The 22,390-nt window shown below is 60.8% G+C and overlaps 1 protein-coding gene across 1 annotated transcript in view; it reads right to left on the minus strand.

The window, feature by feature from the left end:
* ACOT11 (acyl-CoA thioesterase 11) overlaps positions 1–22,390 on the minus strand; it is a 39,509-nt gene that overhangs the window by 11,537 nt on the left and 5,582 nt on the right. The window contains exons 2-5 of the mRNA XM_056122299.1: positions 8,000–8,210; positions 6,672–6,741; positions 897–957; positions 115–213 (exon numbers count right to left, since the gene is read on the minus strand). Of these exons, the coding sequence (XP_055978274.1) occupies positions 115–213; positions 897–957; positions 6,672–6,741; positions 8,000–8,210 (441 nt within the window). The remainder of the gene's footprint in view (positions 1–114; positions 214–896; positions 958–6,671; positions 6,742–7,999; positions 8,211–22,390) is intronic.

Genomic DNA, 22,390 nt, shown 5'->3' on the forward strand with positions numbered 1-22,390 from the left:
TGCCAGCAAGGGTGGGCGCTGGGGAGGGGTCTCGGCGGGGTCCTCCCTCTGCGGGCCATGCACTTCCTGCCCAGACCCAGACCCCACACCGGGTGCGGCGGCCAGTGGCCTCACCTTGGAGAGCTCGCGGTGCGCCACAAAGGTGGCCAGGGCCTTGCAGACGGTCCACTGCTTCTCCGAGCACATGTCCTCCGAGGTCACCTGGATGCCCACCTGGGGGACGGGGGAAAGAGTTCAGCCTCGCAGGGGTGTTGCCCCACGGGCCTCCAGGCTGGGGATCCAGCAAGCCCTTCCCCTTCCTATCCAGGCTGGGACTGGCTACACCACCCTCCCGGGAGACCAGGACAAGAGAGAAACTGGCCCCAGAAAGGGCCTCGGGGGCCGAGGCACCAGCGACGCTGAAGACACACACGGCTGGGGTGGCCACGGGGGCCCAAAGACACAGCCAGGACTGGCCGCCCCCGGTGTCCCCCAGTGCCCTGCTCCCAGCATCAGTGGTGGTGAGGCATCTCCCCGCAGCGCCCATCACCCCCAGACCCCAGGGTGTTCCCTGTGACCCCGACAGCCGGCACCACAGGAATCGGCCCCTCTGACCCGTGGGGAGACGGAGTTGTGAAGGGGTCCAGCCCGGGGTCCAGGGGCTCTGGCAGGGCACCCCGCCGGGAGGACCCGGGAGGCTGGAAGCCGGGGCCAGCGGCAAAATTCCACGCCTGTGTCTAGAGGCCAGTCCCTTGTCCTCCCCCAGGGACAGGAAGCTCCCCATGATGCTCCCGGACATTCCAGAAGCTGCCACAGCAGCTGGATGCCGAGTGCGACCGTGAGGGCTCCGAATGCATCTGAGACTGGAGAGGAGGTGACGCCTCCCCCACCCGCCGGGCAGGGCCCACCCCACACACCTCCATGCTGGAGTTGAAGGCCCGGTTCACTTTGGCCTTGATGTTCACCACTTGTCCAACACTGGGGAGAGAAGAGCAGGGGTGAGCTTCCCGGGAGGCAGGGGAGGGGCAGGACTGAGATCCCGGCAGGATGGTCACCTGCACAGGAGGGTGCAGACTCAGGACGGGCCCAGCAGGGAGGAGAGAAGGCCAGGAGGGCACTTCGTCTCCCCGTGCTCCCTCCAGCCAGTCTAGTGCTCTCAGACCCTCGGGCTCACCTTGGGCACGATCCCGGGCCTCCTTCAGCCCACCATGTCCACCCTCCTCACACGCCCTCCCATGCCCACCCTCCTCACGCGCTCTTCCAGCAGACCCGTCCATCACGGCGTTTCACGGCAGCAGAGTCGCCTGCTCTCGACAGCCTCCCCTTGACCGGGAGCAGGTCCCTAGCACCCCAGGGGTGGCCGCACCCCACATTCAACCGCATCCAAGGGCCAAGGCCCCACGCAGAGGGAGAGGAGGGAGGCCCCCCTGAAGGCACGCCTGCTGTGGGCCAGGCAGGGCCCCACTGGGGTCTGCTGTTTGGTTAGTTTTGGGGGGGCACACGGCTGGTGGTCTGCAGGGGTTACTCCTGGCTCTGCATTCAGGGGTCACTCCTGGCAGTGACTGGAGAACCATGTGGGATGCTGAGGGTCAAACCCGGCTGGCCACGCGCAAGGCAAGTGCCCCACTCGCTGTGCCACGGCTCCAGCCCCTCCTTTGAGACTTGAGTCACACTTGGAAGGGGGGAGATGGGGGCTGGGCTCAGAGTCGGCTCCCACCGCCACACAGTCAGCACCCGGAGCCACTGCAGGCGCAGGGGACCCACTGGCAGATGCTGGAAGGAGGGGGGGCAGAGGTGCCACCCCAGTCCGTCACTGCCCTACTGCAAGGCCCTCCAGCACTCCTCACCAGCCTGCTCCTCCCCATAATCCTGCTCCCGCTCCTCCCCCGCTCCTCCCCCGCTCCTCCTCCTGCTCCTCCCCCTGCTCCTCCCCCGCTTCTCCTCCTCCTCCTCCTCCTCCTGCTCCTCCCCCTGCTCTTCCTCCTGCTCCTCCTCCTGCTCTGCCTCCCGCTCCTCCCCCGCCCCTCCTCCTGCTCCTCCCCCTGCTCTTCCTCCTGCTCCTCCTCCTGCTCCGCCTCCCGCTCCTCCCCAGCCCCTCCTCCTGCTCCTCCCCCTGCTCTTCCTCCTGCTCCTCCTCCTGCTCCTCCTCCCGCTCCTCCCCTGCCCCTCCCCCTGCTCTTCCCCCTGCTCCTCCTCCTGCTCTCCTCCTCCCCCTGCCCCTGCTCCTCCTCCCACTCCTCCCCCTGCTCCTCCCCCACTCCTCTTTCTGTTCCTCCTCCTGCTCTTCCCCCACTCCTCCTCCTACTCCTCCTCCCGCTCCTCCCCCGCCCCTCCTCCTGCTCCTCCCCCTGCTCTTCCTCCTGCTCCTCCTCCTGCTCCTCCTCCCGCTCCTCCCCCGCCCCTCCCCCTGCTCTTCCCCCTGCTCCTCCTCCTGCTCTCCTCCTCCCCCTGCCCCTGCTCCTCCTCCCACTCCTCCCCCTGCTCCTCCCCTTGCTCCTCCTCCTGCTCCTCCTCCCGCTCCTCCCCCGCTCCTCCCCCGCTCCTCCTCCTGCTTCTCCCCCACTCCTCTTTCTGTTCCTCCTCCTGCTCTTCCTCCACTCCTCCTCCTACTCCTCCTCCCGCTCCTCCCCCGCCCCTCCTCCTGCTCCTCCCCCTGCTCTTCCTCCTGCTCCTCCTCCTGCTCCGCCTCCCGCTCCTCCCCCGCCCCCCCCCCGCTCTTCCCCCTGCTCCTCCTCCTGCTCTCCTCCTCCCCCTGCCCCTGCTCCTCCTCCCACTCCTCCCCCTGCTCCTCCCCTTGCTCCTCCTCCTGCTCCTCCTCCTGCTCCTCCTCCTCCCTCTCCTCCTCTTCCCACTCCTCCTGCCCCTCCTCTCCCAAACGTGCCCACAAACCAGGGAGCACCCCCTTGGACCTCTGACCTTCCTTCCATGCCACAGCTCAGGCCCCACTGGCTTCTCCCCAGGTCTCTGACGGGCGGAGAGGTGGCGCCCACACACCACACGCTGATGTGTGCAGGGGACAGAGGCCACCGTGAATGACACCACAGGGATACGGACGGCAGCACCAGCAGATGAGCATCCAGATGGCCAGGGACTGGGACCCTCACAGAGAGAGCGCAAGTGAAGAGACAGAGACAGAGAGAGAGAGAGAGAGTGACAGAGACAGAGAGACAGAGACAGAGAGAGACAGAGAAGAGAGTGACCGACAGAAAGACAGAGACAGAGACGAGTGACAGAGATAGAGAGACAGAGACGAGTGACAGAGAGAGACAGAGACAGAGATGAGAGTGACAGAGACAGAGAGACAGAGACAGAGAGTGACAAAGACAGAGAGACAGAGACAGAGAGCAACAGAGATAGAGACAGAGGCAGAGGCAGAGACACAGAGACAGAGAGACAGAGGCAGAGACAGAGGCGAATGAAGCGAGACGAGAGAGCGCCACAGGTGGAGAGAGCCGGGCTAAGGCGGCAGCCGGCCAGGCGTCTAAGAAGCAGGAGAGACCCCGGCGGAGCCGCACCCTGACCCACAGCAGAGGCAGCTGCAGCAGAACAGACTCAGGCCCAGCGCCCCTCCTGGCGCTGACGGGCTGACGGGAGCGAGAAGGCGCTGGTGCTCCCGAGAGCTCCCGCCCGACCAGAGAGGGGCATTCTGTTTTTCTGAGAAATCCAATGATGCATTGGTTTTAAGTTCAACTTAATCGGCAAGGATCATGGATTCACGTCCCATTGCTGATGCAACCGAGAGGGGCACTTTGAACAGCAAGGACCATAAATTCTCCTCAGGTGCAGCCCTGCCTCCTTCCCAGGCCCTTCACGCTCTCCCTTCCACCCCCGCCTGGTCCTGCAGCAGGGCCCCCATCACAGACTGTCTCCCCACCCCCACCCTGTCTATCCCTCACCCCTCCGTGCACCAGAACCTACAGGCGCAAGATCTGAGGCCAGGCCAGGCTCCACTCGTCTTCAAAGCATCATTTCACAGTGTCGACAGTGCTGGAGCTAGCTGGAACACCTCCTCTGGGAAGCCTCTCTGGACTACCCTCTGTGTCGCTATACCTACCTCAGACATATAGAAATGTAGCCCACTGGTTAGCCCCAGAGTCAGACTGCCTACCAGGTCATATGTTCTGGGTCCTCCATGGGCTGTATGACCTTAAGCAAGTCATTTTCTATCCACGGACCTCAGTGTTCTCATCTGTACAATGACACTGACAGCCATGACCTCACAGGATTGTTCTGAGGAGTAAGGAAATGAATGGCTGGAAAGATAGTACAGTGGGTAAGGTTCTTGCCCAGGCTTGAAGCAGGTTCTGTCCCCAAGCCTGCTGGGGGTGATCCCTGAGCACAGCTGGGTGTGGCCCCCCAATATTTTTAAAGTATTCTAAGATTGGGGTGGCAGCAAGTGCCAAGGCTCTGAACAGCCCTTGGGGGTCATAAAATGTCTGCGTGAGGGAATGTGGGCGTCCCTGGGATAATTCTGTCTCAGGGAGAGCGCCACTAAGCAAAACAGGCTGGTCCCCTGCTGCAGAGCGCCAGCCCAGAGCGGAACTCGGGAGGATGGTGGCAGCATGGTCACCCATGGGCAGAGCTACTGTAGCTCTTGGCCTCCGGCACCACAGGCAGTGGCAGAGTTTTATTTTGCTTTTTGTTTTGTTTTGTTTTTGCTTTTTGGGCCACACCCAGCGATGCTGAGGGTTTACTCCTGGCTCTGCACTCAGGAATTATTCCTGGCGGTGCTCGGGGGACCATATGGGATGCCGGGGATTGAGCCCAGGTCGGCTGTGTGCAAGGCAAACGCCCTACCTGCTGTACTATCGCTCCGGCCCCTAGGCAGTGGCAGAGTTTTAAGTGACTGAACAGGGCTCTTGGGGTCCAACTCAGAACCACTGCAGAGAGCGGGTTCCGGAGTTGGGTTAAACCCTGGGTTCCCACCATGAGGCCCTGGCTGTGAGTGGCCGGCGGGCAACCCCACCACCATTTCTTCCCTGGACCACCATGCACAGCCTGCAGTGTATTATGGAGGACCTCCCTGAGCACCAACTGTCCAGAGACCCGGGATGGGGGCGTGTGCCCCCTGGCCAGGCTCTGCTGGACTAGCTGCTGCCTGCCCAGAGTGTCCAAGCCTCAAACAGTAGAAGCCCTGGGCCCGGTCCAGGTCCCTGCGGGGGCCGCTGCTGCCATCACCACTGGGGCCCAGGGGTGCGGCCATGCCAGCAGCTCAGCCTGGACCCACGAGGCGAGTGCATCGGCAGCCTGATGGTGCCCTCAGGCCCCTGATGCCCCCAAATCACCACTATGTCTCTGGTCGAACGCCAACAACTCAGGACCAAGTTTTCTGAGAAATCAAACCACTAAACGTAAGGGATGGGAGTCATACCCATAAACCACCTCCGGCTCAGCCATATAAGCTCATTTATCGGCCTTGCTTCAGAGACCCATAAAGAAATCTCGGAAGAGATCAAAAGCTGCAGTTAATCTCAGACCTGCACAAGGCGGAACAATCTGGGGCATATGGGAGGGCAAGTTTGATCCCCAGCATCCCATATAGACCCTGAGCACCACCAGAAATACTTTCTGAGTGCTGAGCCAGGAGTAAACCCCGAGCATTGCTGGGTGTGGTCCAAAAACAAACGGAAGGAAGGAAGGAAGGAAGGAAGGAAGGAAGGACACCAAAGCACCCATGAGTCACAGGGCACTCCCAGCATGAAATGTAGCTCTTTGGGGGGGCTGGAGAGATATACAGTGGGTAGGTCTTGCTGTGCACACAGCCAACCTGGGCTCAAACCCTGGTATCCCAGATGGTCTCCCAAGTTCCTCCAGGAATGATCCGTGAACACACAGCCAGGAAGGAGTAAGCCCTGAGCACACTGGATACGGCCCCCATACAAAAACAAACGTAGCTCTTCGAAGGAAAGCCCCGGCAGCTGCCTCCCCACAGAGGACCTCAAGCCCGTGTGGGCACCGGTCTGTTCATGAGCACAGCAGCCCCAGTGCCCTTCAGTGCCACCTGCCGGCACCGGGAGTCCTAAGTCCTGCTCACCAGCCTACACTGAAGGCCTGGGGGCAAGGGCCCTGTTTGCAGCCGAGGCTCTGGGGGCTCCCTGGGTCCCGGAAGGGCTCAGCAAAGTGAAACAAGGAGCTCTCTAAGCACACGGACACTGAAGTGGGCGGGAGTGGGGAGCTCGCTGCACAGTGCTCACCTTGCAAGCCTGAGGCCTGGGTTCAAGTCAGCGTCACACACGCAAACAAAAATACCTGGGAGTTTGTGAGCTCTTCACCCACAGAGGTCTGTGAGCCGAGAACTCAACAGCCCCAACCTCTGATTCAGGCTTCGCCGAGACACTTTCTGTCTGACGTCCAGGGATGCCCCAAGAAAAGTCCAAATGCCCAAAGTACCACTGGTGAAGTCAACTCCCTTGCATCTCACAGACAAGGCCCGGAGACCGACTCCGAGAGGAGAGACTGACGCCATCTCAGCCACAGACCCTGCTCCTGGCCCTGCTCTGGCCGAAGGGAGCCCCCCAGCCCCCAGGTGCAAGACCAGCCCCTCAACCAGCGACCAGCCCCTACAGGGGGACATAGCAGCTTGGGGGACTGGCAGCACTGGGAGACAGGCAGGTCCCAGCCCCTGGGTCAGGGTGGGGGTATGGCAAGGAGGGGAGCGTGAGGAGGAAGCAGGGGGAAGGCTGAGCGCTCACCTGATGGTATGCTCGAAGTAGATGTCATCCATGGAGGCAGTGACGCAGGGGCAGACGGCATGCCGCTCGGCTGGTGTCAGGAGGAGAAAGCTGGCATCAGTCACCCGGCACCCATGCCCCAATGTCTGAGTAAACGCCAGGGGCCCCCGACCCCACCATGCCACCCCACCTGCTTCCACAGAAGTCCCCCCCCCCCCGCCGGTCCCAGTTTTCTCTCTGGGGTCCCTCCCTCCTGCTGCACTCTCCAGGGCAGGGCGCTTGGACTGGCTTCCCGCAGGTGGGCCGGGCACACCCACACAGAGGGTGGAGGGCAGCAGTGCCCACACAGGCTCACCGCCTCCAGGAGCGCCCAGATCTCCTCCGGGGCATTTGCACCACCTTCACACCCTGGCCAGAGCGGACCTGACCCTCCAGACGTGACTCCTGAAGCCCCTCTAAGAGGCCTTCCTGGCACCCAGAGTAAGTCTGCCTGCCCTGTTCCCCCACAGGGCAGCCCCCCAAACAAGGCTGCGGGCGGAGAGCAGGTCAGCACAGGGTCCCCGCCCACAGAGCTCTACAAACCGATCTACTTCAAGCAGTCACACGGAGGACGGTGGCCGGGAACCGATGGGGGAATAACCAGAGAGTGTAAGGGGGAGAGGACCGGCTCGGAGGAGCACACTGGGAAAGGGGGTGCGACTACCTGGGATCATGTTTGAAAGGAGGCTCTGGGCCAGGGTGACAGTACAGCGAGGAGGGCACTTGCCTTGCACTCGCCTGCCCGGGGTTCAGTCCCCAGCACCCCATATGGTCCTCCAACCCCTTCCAGGAGTGATTCCTGAATGCAGAGCCAGGAGTAAGGCCCGAGCACAGCTGGGTGTGGCCCCCAAACCAAACAAAACTGAGAGGGAGGGGCTGGAGCCATACCAAAGGGCATTTGCCTTGCATGCGGCCGACTGGGGTCTGAGCCCCAGCATCCCATATGGTCCCCTGACCACCACCAGAAGTAATTCCTGAATGCAGAACCAGGAGTAACCCCTGTGAATCACCGGATGTGACCCAAAAAAAAGCATAAATAAATAAATAAATGTGATTATTAAAAAAAATGAAAGGGAGGGGCTGGAGCAATAGCACAGTGGCAGGGCGTTTGCCTGGCATGCAGCCGACCGGGTTCGATCCCCACCATCCCATATGGTCCCCCAGCACCGCCAGGAGTAATTCCTGAGTGCAGAGCCAAGGAGTAACCCCTGAGCATCACTGGGTGTAACCCAAAAAGAAAAAAAACTCAGAGGGAGGGGCTGTCTCTTCCAGGCACGTGGGTAGGTGCCCCCCGCCACCCCCAGCCTCACCGGACAGGCAGGCTGTCGTATCGATCCACTTGAGCAGCTGCCCGATGCTCAGCTCGCCACTCTGGTTGGTGTGACAGGGCAGCACCAGCTGGCTCATCTGCACCTCCGTGGGGTTCCGGTACCCCTGGCCGTCCGCCATGGCGCCGCCCGTATCCTCCGCCCGCGAGGTCGACTTGCGGGAAGAACGGCTGGAGAACACTGAGGCAATGCCCTAGGGACAGGCAGGAACAGAGAAGTCATTTCACACAATGCTCCTGTGATCCGAGGGCCACCACCCACTACCCCAAGTGGCCACAGCCCAACCCAGGACTGGAGCCCCCAGAAGACTCCGCATGTATGTCCTGGGGACCCTGTTTCCTTCTGGCCAACACCGGCATCATGCTGGCAAGATCTCAGAGATGGGGTGGGGACCAGGAGAGAGGAACGATCGCCCCGCCCCCTCAGCTGGAGGACCAGCCTGGCCTGAGATGGACCCCCTTCCCCTTTCTGGAACGTCTCCCCGAGTACATCCAACCCATGTGAGCGTCAAGCAGCCAAGCCCGGGGAGTCAGTCTCAATAAAACGCCTCCAGAAGCAGCACTTTCCTCCACAGACGTCCCCTCTGAGGCGGCCAGCAGGAGGCCTGTGTCCAGCAGCTGGCTCTGCGGCTGGCCGGGGCTCTGGGGAGCCACCGAGCAGCTGTCTGGTCCAGGCAGGGCCGTAGCCACTGCCAGCTGGAGACCAGGCAGAGAAAATCCTCAGTGCTATGAGTTAGCAGTGAAACCAGGGCGCGTGGCTCAATCCCTGGCAGAAGTGCCAAGATATGCCCAGCCAGACCTGGGCATGGGGGGTGGGGAAGGGGCACCACCCGGCCAACCCTGCCGGAGCAGGCAGAATCTCAGCCAGCCCGGCTGCAGATGGGAGGAAAACCACAGAGGGACTGGCACCAGGGCCCCGGCTCTCCCCACCCACGGCTGCCGGCCTCTGAGAACAGCCGCGGAGAGCGTGCACGCTTACCCAGTCGCACGGACCCTGGCATGCGTTCACACACGCGAATCCAACTTTGCCCACACAAGAAACCTCAGAGTCAGGGATGGAAACGAAGTGGAGGAAACGGAGGCACAAGTCAGCCTCGAAGCCTGATCCCGGAGACCAGTCGGAGTTACACACACACACACACACACACACACACACACACACACACACACACACCCCACGCAGAAGAACCCAAGCAGAGACGAGCAGAAGCCCAGGGCCAGGGCCCTGAGCCAGGAGCCCCCACTGAGCCAGTCGAGGGAGAGTCTGCGGGCCTGGCAGTCTCCTGCCGGGGGCGGGGGGGCCTGCTCCATGCATAACTGTGCCCATAGCTAATTTATTCCATTCAGAACACCCCAAGGTGACAGGCTCAAGGTCACCCCCCCAAAGATAGAACCGAGATGGGAGCCAGGGCCGTGTCACCCAGCACAGTGGCCCGTCATTGAGAGCCTCTGGATACCAACAGAATGCAGGGCGCCTGGCAGAGAGGAAGGCAGTCCCCAGACACGCTCCGCCTATCGGGAGGCCTGCAGGGTGCCAGGCTCTTGCAGGGGGCACGGTCACTGCAGCCTAAACAGCAGGACCGGTTTCCATGGTAACCACTGCCAAGGCATTTCCGGCTGGGTGTACACGGGTGGGGAGGGGGGTGCTCTTGGACAGGGAAGGGAGTGTGGGAGGCGGCGGAGGGGGGAGGCGGTGGACTGTTCAACCACTGTCTTCTCAAACCTTCCCGCAGCCCAGGGCTCTGGGCAGAACATTCCAGAAAGAGGCCCAGAGAAAGCCAGGGACGTGAGGGAAGCAACAAACAAAGGGAAGCGGATGGTAGAAAGGGGTCAGTGCTGGTGGGAATTCTGGGCGGTTCTGGGCAAGTACATGGGGAGGCTGCCCCACCACCATCGTACAGGAGGCAGAGGGGAAGTGAGGCTGGAGACCCCCAGGCAGCAGGCTGGTCCTCTCTGGGCGGCGCCTCACCTGGCCAACCCCATCCCACCCCATCCTGGTCCCGTCCCCCTCTGCCTCCGTGAGCTCTGAAGCAGGAACTCTGCCTTTACATGCATTCATTCACGGCCCCTGGACCTCACCTAGGGATGCAGAGGCCATCCCGCCACCCTGAGGGTACTCCTGCTCAAGTGCTCACGCCTAGCAGGCACACACATGGCGGCTGGTCCCCAAAGTTTTCTGTACAGGGTCTGGGTTCCAACCCCAGCCCAAGCAAGCTCCCTTCTCCTCCCGACGCTGTCACACACCCGGCTGGTTGGGAACTGGGAGGGGGACAGTGGTTGTCAAGCCCCCAAGACCCCCACGCCAGGATTCAGGGGGGCTAAGCCCGTCTGCTGGCCTCCGCCATCCCTGCCGCGATCTCCCTTGCTGGCCCTCTAGGCCTCACGGTGGTGTCCCTCCCCCACCCCTCAAAAGAGTTCCTGTGTGGAGGCCAGGGGCAGCTGACTCACAGGCCAGCCACCCCTGGGTCCAACCAGGTGGGCGGGCTGCCAGCAGGCCTCCAGCCAATCAGAGTTAGGGGCGTGCTCAACTCGGCAGGACCTGGCCAATAGCAGCGCAGGACCGGGCCACACCTCCCCGGGCCAGGCAGCTTGGAGTCCCAAGGCTGGGCTGGCCAAGAGGGCTCACCAGGAAGGCGGAGCCAGCTAGGCGGCTGGGAGGGCATCTGGGGGTCAGAGCTGTGCCCTCTCAGCCGGCTGCTATGCCAGGCACCGCTCCCCGGCAGCAGCAGACCTGGCCAGATGGGCTAATCCCAGCCAGAGCCTCAGTTGGTCAAGCTGCGCGCTGGGCCTGCCACAGTCCTGCTGGGTCAGAGCCAACCGCTTCAGCGCTGGGGAGACCGAGGCACGCCTGGGAACGCTGGGTCCAGACTGGCCCAGCTGGGGAGCCAGGGTGAGTGCTGCCGCCAGGGCAGTGCAGGCCACACTGACGGCCGGAACCTGCAGTTCCTCCCTCCCACCCCGCCCCAGCCCCCAGGTCCAGCCCCGCACCCCAACCCCAAGGTCCCTGACCACTCATAGGCCCCGGCAATGCTACCTCCCCCGACTGTTTCCCACGCTGCCCAGAGCAGAGTGTTCCTGAAGGCCAAGGCTCTGTTCCACCCTGTTTCCATAGCTACCTCTCCCCAGAGGGTAGGCAGGACTGGAAGGGGGGTCCCGGGTGCCAGGAGAAACAGCCTCTGTCTCACTGTGAGCCGCCAGCCCAGCCCCACGAAAAGCCTGACTGTCCAAGCCAGACCACCCTGAGTCGCTGGGGGGTCTGCCCAAACCAAAGCCCAGCCCCTGTATGGCTGCTCCGACGTCTCAGAAGACCAGGCAGCTGCCCACTGGCTCCCTGGCAGGAGGAGCCTTTATCAACCCCTAGACTCCCTCCCAGGCCTCCTGCAGTCTCCTGCTTCCCTAAAAGGCTTGGAGGCAGCGGCCCACGCACACGCCCAGGATACCCGGAGACGCACACTCGCACACACGCACGCCTGTGGAATGCCAACAGAGAATCAAATGAGGAGGAAAGGCTGCTGGCAACCCAGCAGCACGGAGTCTAGAACTGTACTCGGGGGTCGGAGCCCTAGCACGGCAGGTAGGGCGCTTGCCTTGTGCACAGCCAACCTGGGTTCGAGCCCCAGCACCCATATGGTCCCAAATGCCTGCCAGGAGTAATTTCTGAGTGCAGAGACAGAAGTAACCCCCGAGCATCACCAGGGGTGGCCCCAAAACAAAGCCAAAATTTTAAAAATAAAAAGTGTACGGGCTGGAGCGATGATAGCACAGTGGTTAGGGCGTTTACCTTGCATGCGGCAAACGCGGGTTTGAATCCCAGCATCCCATATGGTCCCCTGAGCACTGCCAGGAGTCATTCCTGAGTGCAGAGCCAGGAGTAACCCCTGTGTATCGCCGGGTGTGATCCAAAAAGCAAAATAAATAAATAAATAAAAATTAGAATGTAGTTGAGCCAGAGAGGTGGCCAAGAGTAGAGGTTGGTCTTTGTTGTCTTAAGGGACTCAGGGAGTCCCTCCTGCCAGTGCTCAGAGGATGATTCAGTGCCAGGACCGAACCCAGGTCCCTGCTATGCACAGCCTCCTCTCAGCCACTGAGTCACATTTCTGGCCCTAAAGGCTAGGTCTTATTGTTAGTTCTCTGGCCCCCGTGTCCTCCTCAGTGAAATGGGGCATGGAACTAGAAGCATCTCTGAGACCCCTCCACCATGACATGGGTTGCCTTACGGGACAGACTCCTGAACTAGGCAAGACCGGGTGCAGACCACCCAGCACTCTAGTCTCACTCACAGCCTCACCCAAGTCACCCGACTTCCGCCCCTCACACTCTGATGCCACCTTCTGGTCCCTCTGCCCAAGCACTTCCCGCTGCCTACAGCACACCCCCTTCTCTCTTCCTCATCCCTGCGATGCCTCCTGGTCTCGATGCTCCGGGCACCCCCTCTCTGGAGCCCCCCAGCATGGCCGTGTTCATTTTGCCTGGACACACCACTCGCTCTGCCAGGAACAAGCCTTCTCTCATCCCCTGGGCCCAGGGGATCCAGCAGGGCCTGGCTCATGGGGGAATTTAGTTGGTAGGTCCCCAGTTCTCACTCGTGTCACCCACTGTAGGCAGAGAACACAGGCTAGGAGTTCAGGTGAGGTGCCCGCCCCTGCCCCCTCACCCCACTCTAGAATGCAGAGTCAGAACATCACCTGTCTCCCTCCAGCCTCAGGGGCAAAAATAACTCCTCTGAAACCCAACACCCCAGACCTCCCCTGGCCCCCCTAGGGAGCCTGCCAGGGGACAGAGGCAGAGGGACAGAGGGAAGGCGGTAAATGAATGCCCACCATCCCCCTCTCCTCTGACAGGCAGGAAATTATCTACGGGGTCACTGTCGAGGTGCTCAGGGCACTGGAGCCCTGAGAAGTGCAGGGCCTGGACGCCCAAGGCTCCCCGCTCTGAACCACAGAGCCAGGACCCAGCCCAGGTCCTGCCCTCTCTGCCACTGTCCTCTTCCTGCCCGCTGTGTGGGCGAGGAAACCGAGGCTGAGGCTGAGCCCCAGGGCTGAAAGCAGGGCCTGGAGTCCAGCCGAGCTGGGCCAGCTACTGAGGAGTGGACAGACACCCGCACCCCATCTCCTCGCAAGGAGCATGAGGGGTAAACAGATGCCAGCTCGCTGGGCAGTGCCCGCAGGAGGCGGGGCAAGAAGGAGCAGGCGGGGCGGGCCGGGTTGGTCTCCTGGACTCCCAGAGGGTCCCTCTGCCTTGCTTCTCACTTTGGGGAAATGGTGTGGCGGTACTGGGAGGGAACGTGGAACTGGGGGTTCTGAAGTTGGGGAGACCCCAGAGGACACAGTCGCACGTGCACACACACAGTCACACGTGCACACCTACCCAGCTGCATGTGTGCAGGCAGAGACACAGCCCACACATGCATGCACACAGCCACACGCATGACTGTCTACACGGCTGCATGTCTGCGGGCCAGAAACACTGCCGCACGTGCACACTCAGCCACACGCGTGCACACCTACACAGCTGCACGTGTGCAGGCAGAGCCACAAACAGGGCAATAGGAGTGGGGCTCACATCAAGTGAGAATTGGGGACCTACCATTCAAAGTCTGTTACTGCCGCACCCCTGGTCATTTGCACCAGACATCCAACTCCTCTTTCCAGGTTACACCGCAGGTCAGGGCTCCTCAAAGTCTGCAGTATCCCACCCGTGTGCCCCACACCCAGCCCAGAAACTGGCAGCGCTGAATGCCGCTGGTCGTAAATCCCTGCCTGGTGTCAGGAGAGAATGCAAAAGGCAATGGGGAGAGAAGAGAAAAAGCCAGGAGGGGAAGAACCAGGGCTGGAAGTTCCAGCCGATGAGAAGAAGAACACAGAAAGACAGACAAAGACAGACAGACAGACACACACACACACACGTACAAATGCAAACAGACATACACATACACAGGCACACACATGCATGCAAACAGGCAAACACATACACATACAGACACGCACAGGCACACACGTGCACGCATACTCTCGGGCACACACACACACACACACACACACACACACACTCCCACCGAGCAGGGGAGAAGCAGGGGCAGGAAGAGCCCCTCCCCCCTTCCCCACACACATTCCTCAGCCCACAGCAGCACGTGCAGGTGGTAGCTGGGACTTCCTGGCCCCGGAAGCTGGAGGCCCGCGGCCCCTTCCAGGCCTCGTGGCTCCTCCCCTCCGTTCCTCAGGCTGCAGAGAGCCGGCTCGGCGTCCCCCTACCCATCGGGGGTCCCAGAGGGTCCTGTTCTCCTGACCTCCCAGGTCTGCGGCCTTTGTCTCCCTTCCCTTTCCCCCCCCCCACAGCTCCTGCCCCCCAAAGCATGCAAGATGGGGGCTCTTCATCAGGGCAGAAGGGTGAGAGGCGGGGATGGGACCTGATTTGGGAATACAGTCCTGGACACCATGGACCAGGCCTCAGCAAGGGATCCCAGCCTCAGAGGGGCCAGAGCCCCCCCCCCTGGCTCGGGGGGTGTCCTGGTCCCCCCCAGCCCCATGGCAAAGGTTTGTTGAGAAGTGATGAGTAGGCAGAGAAGAAGGGGGAGCAGACACCACGGGGCCCCGTCTCGAGCTGCACTGGGAACCAGGTCACCCTGTCTCCCCAGTGACCTCACTGGAACCTGACTTTCCACATCCGTCCCATGAGAGCGGAGCCTCGCGATGAGGGGAGAGGAGACACGCGCCCAGACGCAGCTCACGCTCGGCCCGCAGGAAGTGCCCTGAGAAAGCTGGGGCGGCGTGCCCTCATCCCGTGTTCCAGGTACCGCGTAGGAGGGGCACCATGCTGTGTTGATCAGTGGGTGCTGCAATACTGTGTGTGTCTAAAACCATGAATAGCTTTGTAAATTGCAGAGCTTCAATTTTAAAATGTGGAAAGAAAGAAAAGGTTTTTTTTTTTAAACTGAGGCTGGTTTAAGCACACTAGAGGATGGGCCCAGGTGGACCCTCAGCCCAAGGAGAGTGCGGGGAACACAGTAGTGGGGGTGTGGGGGGACACACAGGACTTTATGTCCTGTTCTGTACCGGTCACATTCCATGTGCCTGTCCAACAAGCCATCTGCTGGCCACCAGGATCAGAGACTGAACCAGACGGCATGCAGGCTGTCCCCCAGCACCCCACAGACGTTTGCACATGGGACCTGAGCCGGCCAGCCCCTGCGAGGTCAGGCCCCACAGGGAACCGGGTTTGTGGAACAGAGGCCATAAGCTTGGGCACCCCGGGTCTTGTGCTGTGCAGGGCAGGAGCAAATTTGCAGCCACGCAGACCAGAGCCAGCACTAAGGTGCCACATACTAGCCCCGTCTCCCACACTAACCACCCACACACTAACAGCGTACCACACACTAACAAGTGGCACTGACCCTCCATGAGCAATCACCACCCCCCAGAGGCCACCTGGTCTGCTCTGCTCAGCGTCCGATTCGAGGCCTGCAAGGGCCACCATGGGTCCTTCCTGGCCACCCAAAAGAAACAGGTCACAGCATCAGAAACCGGCAACTGAGACCCAGCAAGTGGCCTGCTATTGTCCTATGTTTGCATTGTCGCCAAAGCTGTCACTCAGTTCCCAGTTACACAAATCCCGGGATGGCTCTAGCTCTGTGGCTGTTTTTGCACAAAAAGCCTCCGTGATTCCATCTGTCCCCAGCGCAGCAGTGACCTCACCTGCCGTGACCAATCGGGCACCCTGGGGCTGCTGAAGGGTGTGGCTCAGGTGGGGGGGGTGAGGGACTCGTGAGGCCAGCCATGACGCCCTGGCCTGCAGCAGGGGGACAGCAGAGAGAGGGGCGGCCCCAGGCAAACAGACCACCACCCACAGGAGAGACAGCAAGGGGGCCCAACTCCACGCGGCCCAGGGTCGGACCCAGGATACAGATCTGAGCTCTGGAGAGGACAGGACGCATCTCGGAAGATGCGAACACAGAGCAGACCAGGGTGATGGAAAAGGGGCAGATTCTGATGCTGGTCAGGCACGGACACCTCCCAGGCGCCGGAGACACAGCAGCACACAGGACAGACAGTGCACGGAGGAACGCGAGGACTTTAGAGTGAAAAGCACAGTGAGACAGTGCAGAGGGTGAGGACACAGCACCCAGAGGTGCTGCAGACGCCCTGCTTGATTCCCCGGGATCATATGCCCCACAGCCAGCCCTGAGCAATACTAGGGACCTCCCTTACCCCTTCACCCCCACCCAAAAAAAAAGAAGAAACAAAAAGAGAGATATAGAAAAAAGAGCAGATGCCATCAAGAGAAAAGGTGGCAGGCAGGGAGGTGGGATCGGGTGGTGTTCAGGAGGTCCCATCCTGGCCAAGAGGAGGATAAAGGACAAGAAGGGGCAGCTGAGCCAGCTGTGGGGGTCCAGGACTCGCTGCAGGCAACAGGGGGTCCCAGGACAGGGCAGGGAGATGAGGCAGGACAGGCCAAGGCTGGAGGCAGAGGGAGAGCTGGGGTCTGAGGCTGTTGGGGTGGGGAAAAGGGCAGCAATGAAGGGGGAATCCACAAGCACCCACGGGCCCACAGAGGCTCAGAGGGAGCTGGGGTCTTACTCCAGGGGCAAATCAGTCGCCCCCTGAGACTGGGAGGTGTGTTTGACAATCCCTCTGCGAGTCGGGGAGAAGCACGGTGGCCCGCTGCTCTGGAAGGGCACGAGGGAGGCTGGGCTGGGAACCGGGTGACACAGGGAGATGACAGGATGGACCCGGGGTGTTTGGGGAGGGGGCACCAGCAGGCTGACTGCTGAGAGGAGGATCGGGCTTAACAGAGGAAGCAGGCTGGGGGTGCAATAACTAGGCCAGGAATGGATTCCGGAATATTCGTGATCCCACTCAACAGAGAGCGCAATCAAGAGGCGAATGAGGGGCCGGAGTTAAGGCTCGCAGCCCACCTGGGTTTGGTCCCCAGCACCACAGAGTGTCCCCCGGGACCACCATGAGTCATCCCTGAGCACTGATGACTGTTGCCCCCAAACAAAACCAAACCCCAAAAGACCAAACCGGTCAAAGGGCATGTGGATACAGGGCTCACTGAGAGGACAGTGCAGGGCAGGAAGGAGGGGACCACAGGCCCCAGGGACTGCACAGCCTTCATACAGGTCACAGGGGGCTGCCAAGCCTTGCAGGTCAAGTTCAATACCACTCTCTTGAGTCAGTCACCCTCAGTGACCGTCCCACTGGTCACTGCTGAGCCTGAACCTGGAGAGGCCTGGCCATCCAGCTGGCCCTGGGAGCTCCTGCTCTGGTGGCCACGGGACCCACAGACAGGGATGGAGACCCCTGTGAGCACTCAGAGGCCAGCCTGGCCTTAGCCATTCCCCATGGTCAGCAGAGGCTCTGAAGCCCGCTCGGACCCTGGTCCAGCCTAATGCTGGCTGCATGCCATCAACACCAGCTCAGAGCCACGCAGAGCCCCTGTCCCTGCCACACAGAAGCCTGGGGGTGGAACCCTTGAGTCTCTCCGGGGGCTCTGCGGAGAGGGACCTTCGTTACAGCCACGGGAACTGAACATACGAACAGAGGTTCTCAGGGGTCGGAGCACGGGGGGGCCTGCAAAGACCACCAGAAGGAGCCGCCTGGACATGGAAAAGGACGCTGGAAGGAGGCACCTGGACACAGAAAAGGACATGGCGACAGAGCCGCCTGGACACTTCTTATTCTCAAGCTCCCTCTGAAGCAGGAGCCTCAGTTTACAGTTGGGCTAAAGGGAACTGGCAGAAGGGGGTGGGGGGTGGTTGGGAGGGTCCCTGGGAACAATGACCAGCAAAAGGCAGGGGGCATGGGGGTGCCCAAAGGGAAGTCGAGGTCAGGGTGCTGAGAGGAAGGTAGGGGTGCCCAGGGGGCATGGGGGTGCCTGGAGGAAGGTGAAGGTGCCAGGGGAGTGGGGGTGCCCAGGTATATGGGGGTACTGCTGGGGGCACCCACCCCTGGGCTCTGACACGGTGCCTGGCACTTCAGGACCCTCCAGCCTCCCCATTCCTGGAGCGGGCTCTGGGCTCTGGCCTCGGCTCTCCCCCCCGGATCGTGGGGTTCTCCGCAGGAGTCAGGCACCCTGACTCTCAGAATCAGAGTGGGCTCCAGAACCAGCACCATCGCCCCCGCACAGCCCCACACACTCAGGTCCCTCTGCCCTCAGTCTACCCGCTGAGCCACCCATGCCCCTGCTGTCTGCAAACTGCTTCACCTCCAAAAGCAGGTACAGGTGAACCCTGAGCCCAGGAGGCCTCAGCAGAGCAGGGCGTGGGGTGGGGTGGGGGGCGGCTCCCTCAGCCATGGGTGCTAGGGATGGATCCCTGCAGTCAGGAGCCCAGAGGCCCAGACACTTACCCTGTCCTTCCCAAGGACCCCTGCCTCAAGCCGGGGGACTCTGCCCTCCAAAGTGCTTTAAAACTGCTCCCAGTGAAGTCCAGCCTGGTACTGACCTGCTGGACAAAGGCCACACAGCAGGACGCCCCCACCCCTCCCAGCCACACACAGCAGGATGCCCAAAGGCCCCTGTCCAGCCACATACAGCAGGACGCCCCCAGCCTCCCAGCCACATACAGCAGGTCACCCCCTGCCCACCCACACACAGCAGGACACTCTCAGCCCATGATTCCAAAGGAAACCTCCAGCCCCAGCCCAGAACCAGGAGGGGGAGTGTTGGGCTCAGTGGCTGGGCACTCACCTGCGCCCTCAGCCCTACGGTGCTGCCCACGCTGCCTGAAGCCTGAGGCCGACTCCCTGGCCGACCTCTGCCCCCAGTGCCACACCCCCAGGGCGGATCAGAGACTGTTCCAGAGGTCACACTCAGGACACTGCCAAGGAGTGCAGAGGCCAGCATAGCACCACGCATCACATCCTGGGTGACCAGGTGCTGCCAGCCCCGCCAATCCCGGGGGGCTGCAGGGACAGAAAGATGGAACACAGCCAAGTCCGGGGCCCAGGACATGAACCCGAGGAGCTTTCCTGGCCCCATCGGGACGCACCTGACAAGGCCGGTTGCTCAGCGGAGCACACACTCCTACGTGCACGAGGTGCTGGGCTTTGCATTCTGAGAGTTCTGTGATATCTGTGAACACAGTTTCTGTTTTGATTTGTGCTTGGGGCCACACCCAGCAGTGCTCTGGAGTCACTCCTGGCTCTGCAGTCAGGAATCACTCCTGGCTATGCTCAGGGGACCACGTGGGACACCGGAGACGGCACCCAGGTCAGCCGTGTGCGAGGCCAGCGCCTCCCCACAGGATGCTCTGGGCATGGCCGTGCCCCAGGCCTTGAGACCCCCCAGGTCTGATCAGCACGGGACGGGGTGGGGGTGCGGGTGCTGTGCTCCGCCTTCTCCCTCTCTTCAGGCTCATCCTGCCTGGGGTCCTCAGAGGAGACGCATGATGGGGTTTTGGTTTTGTTTGGGGCCACCCCTTGCAGTGCTCAGGGCTTACTCCTGGGGGTGCTCAGGGGTCTATATGGGATGCCGGAGAGCAAACCCAGGCCAGCTGCGTGTAAACGCCCTACCCGCTGCTCTATTGCTCCAGAGATGTCTGACTCTTAACGAATAAATGTCTGACTAGCTAAAGGCCATTTTTATCATTAAAGAAGCCCCAGGCACAATTTATATATTACTCGGACCCAGAGGTCCTCCAGGACTCCTCTAAATTCCCTCACCACCCCCACCCCTCCCCCCCTCCCCCCTGGATGCTGCTTTCTCTCCATCCCTCAAGGCCCCCTAACCCCATTGCCTCCTCCAGGCAGCCCACCCTGTCCCCATCAGCCATGAGGGGGCCCCCATGGCTTCCCTCTGCCCCAGTCTGGCCACACTCCTCCGCAGGGACTGTCACTTTGTACCTCTCGGTCTACCCCTCAGTCTGGGGGCACTTGAGGACAAGTCCAGCTTGTGTCCCCAAATCACGGGGCCCAGGTCCCTTTGCTCCAGACCTGACGCTGCTTCCTCCCCGCGGGGAGGCTGTGGAGGTGAAACCCAGAAAGAGGCCCGTGGCCAGGGAGCTGGCAGAGGACCCAGCCGGCAGTACCCACTGTCCCAGGAGCCAAGGGACAGAGAGGCACAAGGCAGAGGAGTCAATTCGGTGGCCCAACAGGTCGGCCCAGGACACAGGGAGAGCCCCAGCCCCGGGCCCTGCCCCTTCATAACTCAGGGTCCGACGAGGGTCTGCTCTTGAATGGGTTCCAAGTGGCCCCATGCCATAGCCTCCGTATCCTTGACCCTGACACTACATGTATGTAGACTGGGGGGCCTGGAACGGTCAACATGGCTCACACTCAGGTGCTTGATGCAAAGTCGGCTTTGAACACCTCACCTGACTCCCTCCTGCCCCCACCCCGCCAGCAAGCCCGAGGAAACTCCGAGGAGGCCAGAGAGGAGAAGGAAAAAGTCTGGCCTGGAGGAATAGCACAGGGCCTGAGAGTGCCTGCCTGGCAAGCGTCTGGTCATGAGTTCAAATCCCTAGTGCTCCACATGCCCTGAGCATGATCCTAGCAGCACTTAAGCCTGGCAGGTCCCGGGCACCACAACTGATTTCTGGCTGCTCGACAGACAGGTTTGTGTAAACACCACAATAAGGGGTGAGGATCGCTTTTCCCTTCAAGCCCAGCACCGCAAACGGAAGATGTATTATCACCGCGGCCAGGAAGTGTGTCCTCTGGCTGGCACATGTTAGCTCTGCAGCGCCACAGTGCTCACTGGCACCATAGTTTGTGCGTCTCAACTAAAAGGACTGTGCCCAGGAGCCTGCAGAGGCACCACGGCAAAAGGGGCACAACCGCAGTGAGCAGACCACTGAGGGTATCAGCACCAGGGATAGAATTGCACCAGCTCGTCTGGGTCCCCAAGTACCACTGGCGTGGCCCCTGAGCACAGCCAGGAGTAGTTGCTGAGCACCACTGGGTGTGGCCCCCCAGATAAACAAAAACAAAAAAAGTGAGAGCTCTACAGGCAGGCCAGTCATCACAACACCCAGAACAGAGAGAAGGGGAGGACGGGGTATGACCTGACCACCAGCAGATCGACTTGTACCTACAGGGCGAGTGCATCAGCAGCCTGATGGTGCCTTCAGGCTTCCTGACACCCCAAAATTACCGCTGTGTCTTTGGCTGGACCCCAACAACTTGGGACCAAATTTACCAAAAAATTAAACAGTCAAACGTTAGGTGTGTGGGGAGCCACACCCACAAAACACCTCCAGCTCAGCGATACAAGCTCAGGTATTGGCCTTATTTTAAAGACCCATAAATTAATCTCATCTCCGACCTGTGCGTGGCTGAACAGAGCGGGCTAAATCGGAGGGGGACAGGTCAGCCTGGAGCCTGCCAAAGCAGAGACCCTGGCAGCCGCTTGCTTCCACAATCCAAAATAGCCACCACACCCCCGGCCTGACTCCACCTTCTCTGGACAGACCTCACCAAGTTAAAATCTGCTGAAAATTCAGGTATGCGGTTTTGTGACTGAAATCTCCAGGCTTTCTCAGAGTTGGGACGGGCTACCTCCCCCCACTTCCCAAGACACATGAAAGCACTGGCAGTCACCCCCACAAACTACTCCAGTGCAACCAGGTAAGCTCTACTATTGGCCTTGCTTCAGAGATCCATAAATAAATATCAAAACAGATCAAAAGCCACAGTTAATCTAGGGCCCACACAAGCCTGAACAGACTGGAGTAAGCTGGAGGAGGGTGGGTCAGCCTGGAGCCCACCCAAGCAAAGCCCCTAGCAGCCTCTTGCTTCCACAATCCAAAATCATCACCATAAAGCCTGGCAAGCTACCCGTGATGTATTCTATACGCCAAACACAGTAACAAGTATCACAATGGAGACGTTACTGGGCCCGGTCGAGCAACATCGATGAACAACGGGAGGACTGTAACAGTGACCCCCCCCAGCCCAACTCCACCGTCTCAGTACAGACCTCACCAAGATGCAATCTGCTGAAAATCCTCCAGGCTTTCTCGGGGTCAGGATGGGCTACCCCCACATCTCCCTGTACTTCTGGAAGCCTCAGCAGTCACATCCACACCCCAAAGCTGCCACCCAATTGAAAAGCTACTCCAGCCTTACTGTCTGGATAAAATACCGAATACCCTGAACGAACACCATGACCTCTCAGCACCTGCATTGCAAACGATAATGCATAAAAGGAAAAGGAGAGAGAGAGCAAGAAGGAAAGTGCCCCCCATAGAGGGAGGCTAGGGGTGGGGGTGGGGGTGGGAGTGGGGGGTGGGGGATGTTAGTGGGGAAACGGGAGACATTGGTGGTGGGAAATACACGCAGGAGAAGAGATGGGTGCCGGATCATTGTATGACTGAAACCCAATTATGAACAGCTTTGTAATGGGCTAGCTCACGGATATTCAATTAAAAACATTTTTT

This window comes from Sorex fumeus, unplaced genomic scaffold, assembly GCF_029834395.1.
Source record: "Sorex fumeus unplaced genomic scaffold, SorFum_2.1 ptg000045l, whole genome shotgun sequence".
Lineage (NCBI taxonomy): Eukaryota > Metazoa > Chordata > Mammalia > Eulipotyphla > Soricidae > Sorex > Sorex fumeus.